We start from the raw sequence: 14,242 nt of genomic DNA, 5'->3' as shown, positions 1-14,242 counted from the left end.
CGGAGAGGAACACAGGTAACATATGACTCTGTTCTGTTGAAGAGTCATACGGACTCGGAACATTAACTGTATTCCTCTCCGCAGATGCTGTCAGACCTGCTGAGTCTTTCCTTTTACAGACTTGCAAACGTTATTATACAGGTGCAGGTGCAGTAGTTCAGAAGGTGGCTCGGCACGACCTTCTCAAGTGCAATTAGGAATGGGCAGTTATCATTGGCCTTGCCAGTGATGCTCACATCCCAAGAATGAATAAAACAATTACTGCTTTTATATTTTCTGCTGATTTACTCTCATTCAATTTTCTCCCACTTGATCAATTTTTAATAATCCTCAGGCTTGCTACTCTTTTTGGCAACATTCCCTTCTAATTTAATCTATCCTTAACTTTTCTCATTAGCATTTGCACCATTTTCTCAGTGGAGTTCTTATTCTTCAAGAAAATGTATGTTGATTTAGAAATATGAATTTATTTAAATGTTTGGTATTACTTATCAACTATCATCTCTTTTAATCTAATTTCCCAATCTAGATGAAAAGCAAGTTTGTTTCTTTGTTTCTTTGATCCTTCAGGGATAGCAATGCATCATGTCTGGTCGGAGATGGTAGCTGTAGGACCTAGTGACAACACGTGCAGATCAAGACAGAACAATTTCAGAGATCTTCAAAAGGATATAGAAGCACTGGAGAAAATGCAAAGAAGATTTAGAAGAATGATATCATAACTAAGAAGGTACAATTATAAGGAAAGCCTGTGGAGTTCTTTCCCTACAAAGGTTGAGACTGTGATGTGATAGAGATCTTTCAAATTATGAAAAGGTTCAATAAAGTAGAAGTAGGAGGGAGGATTTTTCCGCTTTTGGGGTGTCCAAAATTGTGGACCATAAATATAAGATAGTTATTAATAAATCCAAGAAAGAATTGAGAAGAAACTTCTTTAATCCAGGAGTAGTGAGAATGTGCAACTTGTTACGAATGGTTGAAATGAACAGCACAAATGGACTTAAAAGTTAAGCAAAATAAGTACTAGAGGGAGGATGGAATAGAAATATATCTTGATAGGCTGAAATGACGTAAGGTGCGAAGTGGTTGTTGTGGAGCATAAACACTGGCATAAACCTATTATGCCAAATGGCCTATTTCTGTGCTGTAAAATTCTATGTAAATATGTTAAGGTATTGCTGTGCAAAAATCCCACATATCAGGTGTCCAAGTGGGTAGGTCACAAAGTGTTGCCTATCAACCTGTATCATGCCTGCTCATGCCAAGTCATAAGTCTTTTACAGGTCACGTATCCTTTAGCCAAAACCCTCGAGGCCGGTTGCATTTCGGATTTCAGTTTTCGGAAATCCGCAAATAGGCTAGGCCTACTTACATTACAATGGCCAAAGCATAGGCTAATTATAGTCTAAAGTAAATAAAGTGGCTAGAAAGTTAGGATGTACCACTGAATAATAAATACAGTGTACCTGTAATAAGTTCCCACCTATGGTGCCATCTGCGATTCTGCTTGTAGGAGAGGGTGCGCAAGGTAAACAGTGCAGACTAACTGGACATCTCGTGCTAAAGGTCGGGTGCAGTCAGCGAGGTTCACGTTGACTTGGCTCATAGACTTCCCGCGCTAAAGGTCGATGAGGTTAAAAAAAAATGTGGTTTTTGGAAATGTTCGGTTTTCGGGTTTACGGATAAAGGATACTCAGCTTGTATTGCTTACCCATAGACAACGAGATTCGACTGATCAGAAATCTAGTTTCTTTAACTTAGAAGTTTTGAGAATATATTCTACCTCTAACCACTGCTGTGAAAGATGGGCTAGTGTCAGAAGGCAGGAGCTCACAGAATCACAGCATTGTTAAAGCATAGAAGGAGGCCTTTCAAGCCACTGTGTCTGCATTGACTCTCTGTAGGAGCAATTTACCTAGTGCAGCTCCCCTGCCTTCTCCCATAGCCCTGCACATTCTTGCATTTCAGATAACAATCCAATTCCATCTTGAATGCCTTGATTGAAACTGCTTCCACTAAACTCTTAGGCAATGCATTCCTGATCCTAACCACTCACTGCTTGAAAAAGTATTCCCTCATGTCACCATTGCTTTTTTTGATAATTAGCTTAAACATAAACTTACAGCACAGAAACAGGCCATTCAGCGCAACTGGTCTCTGCTGTGTTTATGCTCCACAGAAGTTCACCAATAAGCAGCAACCTTTGCTTTTTTTCAGCAGGTGTATTGGTTATTTATGTTGTATGACAAGGCATATGCAGTTTTATTTTATCTAAGAATAAACAACTAATATGTTTTACTTAATGTTCTAGACAAAAATGACTACAATCTGATGATTGAAAGGGGTGACCACTGTCAAATGATAACTCACCCCTCTGGTTGCTGTAAGGCATTCTTCATAGCTTTGACTTGTTGAAAGTGGCAGGACATGTCAGTTGCCAAGACCATTTCAATTACCAGGGCTCGAAGCTCCCTTTGGAGAAAGTGAAAAATAATCATGAACATCTTCTTACAAATTCAACACAACCAGCTAATTATTTTGACATTTCAAACTCCTCTGAATGCAACATTTACCTCAAAAGGTCAGTTCTTTCTTTTTGCAAAGGTGATGCATTGTCTTCATTTCAATTACCACCCATTATTTGAACTAGTTAAACAGAAGATCGACCTCAGTACATAAATGAAACATTGTTATGGTATGAACAATTAGGAATTCCTCTTCCAATTACACAGAAAGGCTCTAAATTGGTTTTGTCTTGAAAACCTTTGATAAACACTCACTTAAGTGCTTAAGTACATCTGATAATAAGTTTTTTTATGCCATTGGCTCCTTTCAGGGCTCCACAGGTGATCTCTGCAGGATCTCACAAGCCTCCACCCACAAATGCATCCAGAAGGTCATGGACGCGATAGGCACACAGCTTTGTGCATTTCACCTAGGATCAGGAAAGCCAGAAAGCAAGAGTGCTGGGATTTGCACAGATCTCAGGTGCAGGGTGCCATCAACTGCACTCACATGGCACTCAGATCTCCATGGTAACAAGCAGTCAACCACGTCTACCACAAGGGCTTCCACTCGTTGAATGCTCGGCTGGTGTGCAACCACCACAAATGCATCCAGCAGGTCTACGCACAATTCGCAGAGGTGTCCATGACTCCTACATTCTCAGTAGGTCTCAAATCCCTGACATCTTCCAGTGTCCACAAAGGCTGCAGGGATGGCTCCTCGTACACAAGGGCTACTCCAGAGGATGTGGCTGATGACACTTGGGTGGTGACCTCAGAGTGCAGCAGAGAGAGGGTACAATGAGGCTCATGCTGCAACTTGCACTTTGGTGGAGTAAACCACTGGGATGTTGGAAGACGTTCCAGTCGCTGGACCGGTCTGGTGGAGCCCGGCAATACAGTCCATAGAGGGTGTCACGATACGTCAACACATCCCGCACCCTTCAGAACCTGGCAATGCGATGGGTGGAGGAACTGGCTGAGGAGCACATAAGGAAGTACAGAGATGTGCAGAAAACATCGATGGAGATGAGGGTGATGATGTCCTCAAAGGCAAGACTGATGACAATGAGGCCATTGCATTGGCCATATGAAGCAGGTGCGCTTAGGAGGCCCTCATAGTTGCTAGGTTTGTGGAGGATGACGATGACATGCAGTGAGGAGACACCATAGATCCTCACATTACACCTGTGAATGTTTGAATCCAGTATGGGTGATGGCAGCGCACATACACTCTGTGACAAGGCTCATGTCATGGAGACACAGTGGATGCGCATTGTACCCACATTCCAGGAGAATGATGACAACATGCAATGAGGGAACCTTTACAGAAATTTTTTCAAATTTTAAACAGCGAGAGGAGAGTGAGAGATCCACAGTTTGGAACAGTGAGAGGAGAGTGGGAGTTTCCCAGTTGAAAGAGCGAGAGGAGAGCCAGGAGTTTAACACATAGAAACAGCGAGAGGAGAGTGGCAGTTTCACAGGTTATAACAGTGAGAGGAGAGCAGGATTCCAAAGTTTGAAACAGTGAGAAGAAAGCAGGAGTTTTACAGTCCAAACCATGAGAGGAGATCAGGGGTTTATGAGTTTGAAAAAGGGAGAGGAGAGCAGGATTTTCACAGTTTGAAACAGCGAGAGGAGAGCGGGTCAATCACATGTAAAAAGAGGGAGAGGAAAGTGGGAACTTCACCGTTTGAAAGAAAGAGAGGAGAGCAGGATTTTCACAGTGTGAAACAGAGCGAAGAGAGCAGGAGTTTCACAGTTTGAAAGAGCGAGACAAGAGTGCGGGTTTCTCAGATTGTAAAAGTGAGAGGAGAGCGGGAGATCCACAGTTTGAAACAGCATGAGGAGAGCGGAAGATTCACAGTTTGGAACAGCAAGGGGAGGGTGAGAGATTCTCAGTTTGAAACAGTGAAAGGAGAGCTGGGAGCTTCACAGTTTGAATGAACGAATGGAGAGCGTGTATTTCACAGTTTGAAACAACGAGAGGAGGGCAGGAGTTTCACAGTCGAAATAGTGAGAGGAGAATGGGAGTTTACGAGTTTGAAAAAGGGAGAGGAGAGCAGGGTCCTCACAGTTTGAAACAGCGAGAGGAGAGCGGGATTTTCACAGGTAGAAAGAGGGAGAGTGGAGCAGGAGTTTCACAGCTTGAAACAGTGAGAATGGAGCTGGAGTTTCATAGTTTGAAACAGCTAGAAGAGAATGGGAGTTTCATAGTTTGAAACAGTGAGACAAGAGCAGGAGTTTCATAGTTTGAAACAGTGAGAAGAGAGCAGGAGCTTCACAGTTTGAAAGAATGAGAGGAGAGCCGGGAGTTTCACAGTTTCAAACCACGAGAGGAGAGTGGGAGTTTCAGAGTTTGAAACAGAGAGAAGAGGGCAGGAGTGTCACAGTTTGAAACTACAAGAGGAGAGCGGGAGCTTCACAGTTTGAAAGAGTGAGAGGAGAGTTGGAGCTTCAGATCTTGAAACAGCGGGCGGAGAGCGGGTGTATGTTTGAAACACTGAGACAAGGGAGGGTACTTCCCAGTTTGAAACATTGAGAGGGGAGCGGCAGTTTCACAGGTGGGAAGAGGGAGAGGAGAGTGGAGGTTCAACAGTTTGAAAGAAAGAGATGGGAAAGGGAGATTCACAGTTTGAAAAAGCGAGAGTAGAGTGGGAGATTCACATGTTGGAAACAGTGACAGGAGAGCAGCAGTTTCACAGTATGAAAAAGTGAGAAGAGAGCAGGAATTTCACAGTTTGAAACAGAGAGAGGACAACAGGAGTTTCACAGTTTGGACAATGAAAGGAGAGTGGGAGTTCATTTGAAACAGTGAGAAGGAAGCTGGGAGTTTCACAGTTTGAAATGGCGGGAGGAGAGTAAGAGTTTCACAGTTTCAAACTTCGAGAGGAGATTGGGAGTTTCGCAATACAAAACTGGGAGGGGAAAGCTGAGAGTTTCACAGTTTGAAAAAGCAGGAGGAGAGCCACGAGCTTCTCAGTATGAAACAGCGAGAAGGGAGCTGGGAGTTTGTTTGAAACAGTGAGAGGGGAGCAAGGAGTTTCTCAGTTTGAAAAAGTGAGAAAAGAGTGGCAGTTCCACAGTTTGAGACAGCGAGATGGGAGCAGGAGTTTGTTTGAAACAGTGAGAGGGGAGTGAGGGTTTCACAGTTTCAAGCTGTGAGAGGTGAATAGGGGTTTTGCAGTATAAAACAGGGTGAGGAGAGCCGAGAGCATAACAGTTTGTTAAAGCACGAGGAGAGCCGTGCATTTCTCCGATTGAAACAATGAGAGGAGAGCCGGGAGTGTGTTTCAAACAGTGGGGGGAGCGGGGAGTTTCTCAGTTTGATACAGTGAGAGGAGAGCGGAAGTTTCACAGTTGGAAACAGGGTGAGGAGAGCGGGAGTTTCACAGTTCGAAAGAGCGCATGTAGAGTGTGAGTTTCACAGTTTGCATCAGTGAGAAGAGAACAGGAGTTTCATTGTCTAAAACCGAGAAGAGAGAGAGAGTTTCACAGTTTGAAACAACGGGTGGAGAGAGGGAGTTTCACTGTTTGAAACCGTGAGAGGAGAGAGGGAGTTTCACTGTTTGAAACTGTGAGAGGAGAGAGGGAGTTTCGCAGTTTGAAACCGTGAGAGGAGAGAGGGAGTTTCGCAGTTTGAAACCGTGAGAGGAGAGAGAGAGTTTCACAGTTTGAAACAGTGAGAGGAGAGAGAGAGTTTCACAGTTTGAAACAGTGAGAGGAGAGAGGGAGTTTCACAGTTTGAAACAGTGAGAGGAGAGTGGGAGTTTCACAGTTTGAAACAGTGAGAGGAGAGAGGGAGTTTCACAGTTTGAAACAGTGAGAAGAGGGCAGGAGTTTCAGTTTGAAACAAAGAGAGGAGAGCAACAGGTTCACTGTTTGAAACAGTGAGAGATGAGGAGGTGTTTCACAGTATGAGACAGTGAGAGGAAAGTGTGACTTTCACAGGCAGAAAGAGGGAGGGGGGAGCAAGAGGAGAGGGGGAGTTTCACAGTTGGAAACAGTGAGAGGAGAGCCGGGAGTTTCACTGTTTCAAATTGTGGAGCTCCCATTCTTCTCACTGTTTCAAACAAACTCCGGCTCTCCTCTCGCTCTTTCAAACTGTGAAACTCCTGCTCTCCTCTCACTGTTTCAAACTGTGCAACTCCCTCTGTCGTCTCACTTTTTCATACTGTGAAACTGCCGCTCCCCTCTCACTGTTTCCAACCTGTGAATCCCCCACTCTACTCTCGCTGTTCCAAATTGAGAAACTCCTGGTTGTCCTCTCACTGTTTCAAACAAACTTCCTGTTCTCCTCTCGCTGTTTCATATTGCTGAACTGCCATTCTCCTCTTGAAATTTGAAACTGTGAAGCTCTCACTCACCTCTCGCCATTTCAAACTGTGAAACTCCTGGCTCTCCTCTCAATGTTTCAAATGAACTCCCGCTCTCCTCTCACTGTTTCAAACAGTGAAACTCCCGCTTCCCTTTCACTGTTTCAATCTGTGAAACTCCCAGCTCTCCTCAAACAGTTTCAGACAAACACCCGCTCTCCTCTCACTGCTCAAATTGTGAAACAGCTACTCTCCTTTCGCTGTTTCAAACGGTAAAACTTCCACTTTCTTCTTGCTGTTTGAAACAGTGAAACTCCCGCTCTCCTCTCCCTCTTTCCACCTGTGAATCTTCCGCTTTTCCTCTTGCTGTTTCAAACTCTGAAACACCCTCTCCCCTCTCTCTGTTTCAAACTGTGAAACTCCCGCTCTCCTCTTGCGGTACCAAACTGTGAAGCTCCCGCTTTCTTCTCACTCATTTAAATTGTGAAAATCCCACTCACTATTCGCTCTTTCAAACTGTGAAACTCTTGCTCTGCTCTCCCTGTTTCCAACTGTGAAACTCTCTGTCCCCTCACGCTGTTTCAAACTGTGAATGGCCTGCTCTTGTTTTGCTGTTTCAAACAGTGAAACTTCCGCTCTCCTCTTGCTTTTTGAAACTGTGAATCTCCTGCTCTCCTCCCACTGTTCCAAACTGTGAAACTCCTGCTCTCCAATCGCTCCTTCAAACTGTGAAATTCTGGGCTCTCCTTTCACTGTTTCAAATGAACCCCAACTCTCCCCTCACTGTTTCAAACTGTAAATCTCCCACTCCCCTCTCTCTGTTTCAAACTGTGAAACACCCACTCTCCTCTTGCTGTTTCAAAACTGTGAAACTCCCGTTCTCCCCTTGTTGTTTCAAACTGTGAAACTGCTGCTCTCCTCTCATTGTTTCAAACTGTGAAACACCTGTTCTCCTCTTGCTGTTTCAAACTGTCAATCTCCTGCTCTCCTCTGTCTCTTTCTACCTGTGAAAGTCTTGCTTTCCACTCGCTGTCTCATGTTATGAAGCTCCAACTCTTTTCTCATTGTGAATCTCCTGCACTCATCTCACTGTTTCAAACTGTGAAACTCCCACTCTCCCCTTATTGTTTCAAACGTGCAAATTTGCCGCTCCCCTCTCACTGTTTCAAACGGTGAAACTCCCACTTTCCTCTTGTTGTTTCAAATGATGAAAATCCTGCTATCCTCTCCCATCTTGGAACTTGGAAACTCCCACTCTCCTCTCCCTGATTCAAACTGTGAAACTCCCACTCTTCATTCACTCTTTCAAACTATGAAACTCCCGCTCTCCTTTCACTGTTTCCAACTGTGTAACTCCCGCTCTCCTCTCACTGTTTCAAACTGTCTATCTTCTGCTCTGGAATCGCTGTTTCAAACTGTGAAACTCCCACTCTCCTCTCGCTGTTTCAAGCTGTCAAAATCTCACTCTCTTCTCACTGATTCAAACTGTGAAACTCACGCTCTCCATTCACTCTTTGAAATTGTCAAATTCCTGGCTCTCCTTTCACTGTTTCAAATTAACTCCCACTCTCCTCTCATAGTTTCAAACTGTAAATCTTCCACTCTCCTCTCATTGTTTCAAGCTCTGAAGTTCACTGGAAACAGGGAGAGGAGAGCGGGAACTTCACAGTTTGATACAGTAAGAAGAGAGCAGGAGTTTCACAGTTTGAAACAGAGAGAGGGGAGCAGGAGTTTCACAGATGAAGCAGCGAGAGGAGAGTGGCAGGTTCACAGTTTCACAGTTTGATACAGCGAGAGGAGAGTGGGAGTTTCACAGTTTGTAACACGGAGAGGAGAGCAGGAGTTTCACAGATGAAGCAGCGAGAGGAGAGTGGCAGATTCACAGTTTGAAACAGTGAGTGGAAAGTTGTAGTTTCACAGCTGAAACAGCAAGGGGAGAGTGGGAGTATTATCATTTGAAACAGTGAGGGGAGAGCGGGAATTTCACAGTTTGAAACAGTGAGAGGAGAGCACAAGTTTCACAGACTGAAACAGTGAGAGGAGAGAGGGAGTTTCACAGTTTGAAACAGCGAGAGTGGAGTGGGAGTTTGTTTGAAACAGTGGGAGAAGAGCGAGAGTTTCACAGCTTCAAAGTGTGAGAGGAGATTTGGGAGTTTCACAGTATGAGACAGGGAAAGGAGAGCCAACTGTTTCAGAGTTTGAAAAGCATGAGGAGTGCCATGGGTTTTATCAGATTGAAACAACAAGAGGAGAGCCGGGATATAGTTTGAAACAGTAACAGGCGAGCCAGGATTTTCTCAGTTTGAAACAAGGAGAGGAGAGCCAGGGGATTCAGAGTTTTATACAGTGAGAGGAGTGTTGTAGTTTCACAGTTTCAAACAGCAAGTAGAGAGCGGAGTAACACAGTTTGAAACAGTGAGGGGGAGAAGGAGTTTCACAGTTTGAAACAGAGAGAGCAGAGTGGGAGTTTCAGAGTTGGAGACAGTGAGATAAGAGCTGGAGTCTCACAGTTTGGAACAGAGGGAAGGGAGTATGTTTGAAACAGTGGGAGTATCGCAGTTTCAAATAATGTGAGGAGAGCCATGTATTTCTCAGTTTGAAACAGCAACAGGATTATGGGGGTTTCTTGGTTTGAAATAGCAAGAGTAGAGCCAGGAGTTTCACAGATTGAAACGGTGAGAGGAGAGCAGGACTTTCACAGTTTGAAACAATGAGAGGGGGCGGGAGTTTGTATGAATCAGTGAAAGGAGAGGGAATTTAGCAGTTTAAAACAGTGAGAGGAGAGCCTGGAGTTTCACAGTTTGAAACAGTGAGTAGAGAGTGGGAGGTTCGCAGTTGTGAAACAGTGAGAGAAAAGCATCAGTTTCACTGTTTGGATGATTGAGAGGAGAGCAGGAGTTTCACAGTTTGGAACATTGAGAGGAGAGCAGGAGTTTCACAGTTTGGAACATTGAGAGGAGAGCAGGAGTTTCACTGTTTGATACAGTGAGAGGAGAGCAGGAGTTTCACAGCTGTGAAGCAGTGAGAGGAGAGCGGGAGTTTCACTGTTTGAAACATTGAGAGGAGAGCAGGAGTTTCACAGTTGTGAAGCAGTGAGAGGAGAGCGGGAGTTTCACTGTTTGAAACATTGAGAGGAGAGCGGGAGTTTCACAGTTTGAAGCAGTGAGAGGAGAGCTGGGAAATTGTTTGAAACAGTGAGAGGAGAGTTGTAGTTTCACAGTTTGAAGCAGTGAGAGGAGAACTGGGAATTTGTTTGAATCAGTGAGAGGAGAGCCTAGGGTTTAACAGTTTGGAACAGAGAGAGGAGAGCGGGAGTTTCTCAATTTTGAAGCAGTGAGAAAGGAGTTGTAGTTTCACAGTGTGAAATGATTAGAGGAGGGGAGGAGATTCACAGTTTGAAGCAGCGAGAGGAGAGCAGGAGTTCCACGCTCTGAAATAGTATGAGAAGAGCGGCAGAGTAACAGTTTGATACAGTGCGAGAAGAGCAGGAGTTTCACAGTTCCAAACTGCGAGGGGAGGAGTTTTGCAGTATTAAACAGAGAGAGGAGAGCTGAGAATTTCGGAGTTTGATAAAGCACAAGGAGTGCCACACTCAGTTTCTCAGATTGAAACAATGAGAGGAGAGCTGGAAGATGGTTTTAAACAGTGAGGGAGAACCGGGAGTTTCTCCGTTTGAAACAGCGAAAGGAGTGCCAGGGGATTCAGAGTTTTATACAGTGAGAGGAGAGTTGTTGTTTCACAGTTTGAAACAGCGAGTTGAGAGCGGGAGTAACACAGTTTGAAACAGTGAGGGGGAGCAGGAGTTTCACAGTTTGAAACAGGGAGAGCAGAGCGGGAGTTTCAGAGTGGGAGACAGCGAGAGGAGAGTGGGAGTTTCACAGTTGGGAAGGGTGAGAGGAGAGTGGGAGTATGTTTGAAACAGAGAGGGGAGTGGGAGTATTGCAATTTGAAAGAATGAGAGGATAGCCGCGTGTTTCTCAGTTTGAAACATCGAGAGGAGAGTTGTAGTTTCACAATTTGAAACAGTGAGTGGAGAGCAGGAGGTTGACAGTTGTGACACAGTGGGAGGAGAGCATCAGTGTCACAGCATGAAAATGTGAGAAGAGAGCAGGAGTTTCACAGTTTGAAAAATGAGAGGAGAGCGGGAGTTTCACAGTTTGATATGGCGAGAGGAGAGCCGGGAGTTTTACAGTTTGAAACAGCGAGAGGAAAGCTAGTGCTTTCACAGATTGAAACAGTGAGAGGAGAGTTGGAGTTCCACAGCTTGAAACAGTCCGAGGTGTGCAGTGGATTCACAGTTGGAAACAGTGAGCGGAGAGTTTTAGTTTCACAGCTGAAACAGCGAGGGGAGAGTGGGAGTATCACCATTTGAAACAATGAGGGGAGAGCGGGAGTTTCACAGTTTGAAAAAGCGAGAGTGGAGTGGGAGTGTGTTTGAAACAGTGAGAGAAGAGTGAGAGTTTCAATGGTTCAAACTGTGAGGGGACAATGGGAGTTTCGCAGTATGTAACAGGGAGAGGGGAGCCGAGAGTTTCATAGATTGAAAAAGCACGAGGAGAGCCACGAGTTTCTAAGTTTGAACCAGCAAGGGGAGAGCTGGAAGTTTGTTTGAAACGTTGACAGGCAAGCCAGGAGTTTCTCAGTTTGAAACAGTGAGAGGGGAGCCAAGGGATTCACAGTTTCATACTGTGAGAGAAGAGTTGTAGTTTCACACTTTGAAACAGCGAGGGGAGACCGGTGTAACACAGTTTAAAACAGTGAGATGGAGCGTGAGTTTCACAGTTTGAAACAGTGAGAGGAGAACATAAATCCCTCAGTTTGAGTTGGCGAGAGGAGAATCACAGAATCACAGTGCAGAAGAGGCTCTTCGGCCTATTGAATCCCCAGAATTAGGTCCAGCACTGCACTGTCCCTTGTTGGACCCTCTACACATTGACCTAAAAAGTTCTCCTGTACACATTTCAAGCCCGATGTTTTACAGCTTGAAACAGAGAGAGGTGAGCGGGAGTTTGTTCGAAACAGTGAGAGGAAAGCCAGAGTTTCACAATGTCAAACTGTGAGAGGAGATGGCGGTGTTGCAGTATGAAACAGGGAGAGGAGAGTTGAGAGTTTCACAGTTTGAAAGATGGCGAGGAGAGCCGTGAGTTTCTCAGTTTGAAATAGCAAGAGGGGGGCTGGGAGCTTGTTTGGAACAGTGAGAGGAGAGCTGGGTGTTTCTCAGTTTGAAACAACAAGGGGTGAGCCAAGGGCTTCACAGCTTGAAAAAGCAGGAGGAGTGTTGTGGTTTCGCTGTTTGAAACAGAGCAAGGAGCACGGGAGTATCACAGTTTGAAACAGAGAGGGGGAGCGGGAGTATCGCAGTTTGAAACAGTGAGAGGAGAACCGTGTGTTTCTCAGTTTGAAACAGCGACAGTAGGATGGGGGTTTCTTGGTTTGAAACAGCAAGAGTAGAGCCAGGAGCTTCACAGTTTGAAAACGTGAGAGGAGAGCAGAGGTTTCACAGTTTGAATCAATGAGTGGGGGGGTGGGGGGGGGGGCAGGGGGGGGGTGGTGGGAGTTTCTATGAATCAGTGAGAGGAGAGGACATCTGTCAGTGTGAAACAGCAAGAGAAAATCGTAGAGTTTCACAGGTTGAAACAGTGAGAGGAAAGCTGGGAATGTGTTAGAAACCATGAGAGGAGATTTGTAGTTTCATAGTTTGAAGCAGTGAGAGAGGAACTTGGAGTTTCTCAGTTTGAAACAGCAAGAGGAGAGCGGGAGTTTCTCAGTCTGAAACAGTGAGAGGGGATTTGTAGTTTCACAATTTGAAACAGCAGGAGGAGAGCGGGAGTTTCAAAGTTTGAAACAGTGGGAGGAGAGTTGTAGTTTCACAGCTGAAACAGTGAGGGGAAAGTGGGAGTATGTTTGAAACAGAGAGAGGAGAGCAGGAGTATCACAGTTTGGAACAGTGAGAGGAGAGCCGTGTGCTTCTCAGTTTGAAACAGTGACAGGGGTACGGGGATTTCTCATTTTGGAGCAGCAAGAGTAGAGTCGGGAGTTCCACAGTTTGAAATGGTGAGGGGTCAGAGTTTGTATGAATCAGTGAGAGGAGAGGGAGCTTGGCAGTTTGAAATAGCAGGAGGAGAACCTGGAGATTCTCTGTTTGAAACAGCGAGAGGAAAGCCTGGAATTTCAATGTTTGAAACAGTGAGAGGAGAGCATTAGTTTCACAGTATGAAAACGTGAGAGGAGAGTGGGAGTTTCACAGTTTGAAACAGTGTGAGGAGAGTTGTAGATTCACAGTTTGAAGCAGTGAGACGAGAGCGGGAGTTTCACAGTTTGAAGCTATGAGAGGAGGGCAGGGGCTTCACAGTTTGACATGGCAAGAGGAGAGCCAGGAGCTTTACAGTTTGAAACAGTGTGTGGAAAGCCAGGGCTTTCACAGATTGAAAAAGCAAGAAAGAAGCGGGAGCTTGTTTGAAACAACGAGAGGTGAGCGAGAGTTTCATAGTTTCCAACTGCGAGAGGAGAATGGGAGATTCACAGTATGAAACAGGCAGAGGAAAGCTGAAAGTTTCACAGTTTGAAGCAGCGAGAGGAGAGCCGGGAGTTTGTTCAAAACAGTGAGAGGAGAGCGGGAGTTTCACAACATGAAACAGTGAGGGGAGACTTGTAGTTTCACAGTTTGAAGCAATGAGAGGAGAGGTGGGAGTTTGTTTGAAACAGTCAGAGGAGAGTGGGAGTTTCAAAGTTGGAGACAGCGAGAGGAGAGCATCAGTTTCACAGTTTGAAATAATGAGAGGAGAGCGGGCACTTCACAGCATGAAAATGTGAGAGGTGAGCGGGAATTTCACAATTTGAAGCAGTGAGAGGAGAGCGGGAGTTTCACAGTTTGACATGGTGAGAGGAGAGCTGGGAGCTTTACAGTTTGAATCAGCGAGAGGAAAGCCAGGGCTTTCACAGATTGAAACAACAAGAGAGGAATGAGAGCTTGTATGAGACAATGAGAGGAAAGCGAGAGTTTCAGAGTTTCCAACTGCAAGAGGAGAATGGGATTTTTACAATATGAAACAGGCAGAGGAGAACTGAGGAGTTTCACAGTTGAAAAAGCATGAGGAGAACATCTAGTTCCTCAGTTTGAAGCAGCGAGAGGAGAGCCGGGGGTTTCTCCATTTGAAACGGCGAGAGGAGAGTCGAGGTTCCACAGTTTGAAACAATGAGAGGAGAACAGGGTTTTCACAGTTAGAAACAGTGAGAGGAGAACTGGGAGATTCAAACTTGGAGACACCGAGAGGAGAGCGGGGGGTTTCACTGTTTGAAACAGTGAGAGGAGAGCAGGGAGCTTCAAAGTTGGAGACAACAAGAGGAGAGCAGGAGTTTCACAGTTGGAGACAGTGAGAGGAGGGCGGGAGTGTGAGGAGGGCGGGAGTGTCACAGTTTGAA

The 14,242-nt window shown here is 45.3% G+C and overlaps 1 protein-coding gene across 1 annotated transcript in view; it reads right to left on the bottom strand.

Moving 5' to 3' along the window:
- Nucleotides 1–14,242, bottom strand: part of LOC144679417 (dual specificity calcium/calmodulin-dependent 3',5'-cyclic nucleotide phosphodiesterase 1C-like) — a 792,900-nt gene that overhangs the window by 37,442 nt on the left and 741,216 nt on the right. The window contains exon 11 of the mRNA XM_078539774.1: nucleotides 2,371–2,472. Coding sequence (XP_078395900.1) covers nucleotides 2,371–2,472 — 102 coding nt within the window. The remainder of the gene's footprint in view (nucleotides 1–2,370; nucleotides 2,473–14,242) is intronic.

This window comes from Cetorhinus maximus, chromosome 4 (genome assembly GCF_964194155.1).
Source record: "Cetorhinus maximus chromosome 4, sCetMax3.hap1.1, whole genome shotgun sequence".
Classification (NCBI taxonomy): domain Eukaryota; kingdom Metazoa; phylum Chordata; class Chondrichthyes; order Lamniformes; family Cetorhinidae; genus Cetorhinus; species Cetorhinus maximus.
The sequence above is the reverse complement of the archived record's forward strand: the minus strand, read 5'-3'. Positions and strand labels throughout refer to the sequence as shown.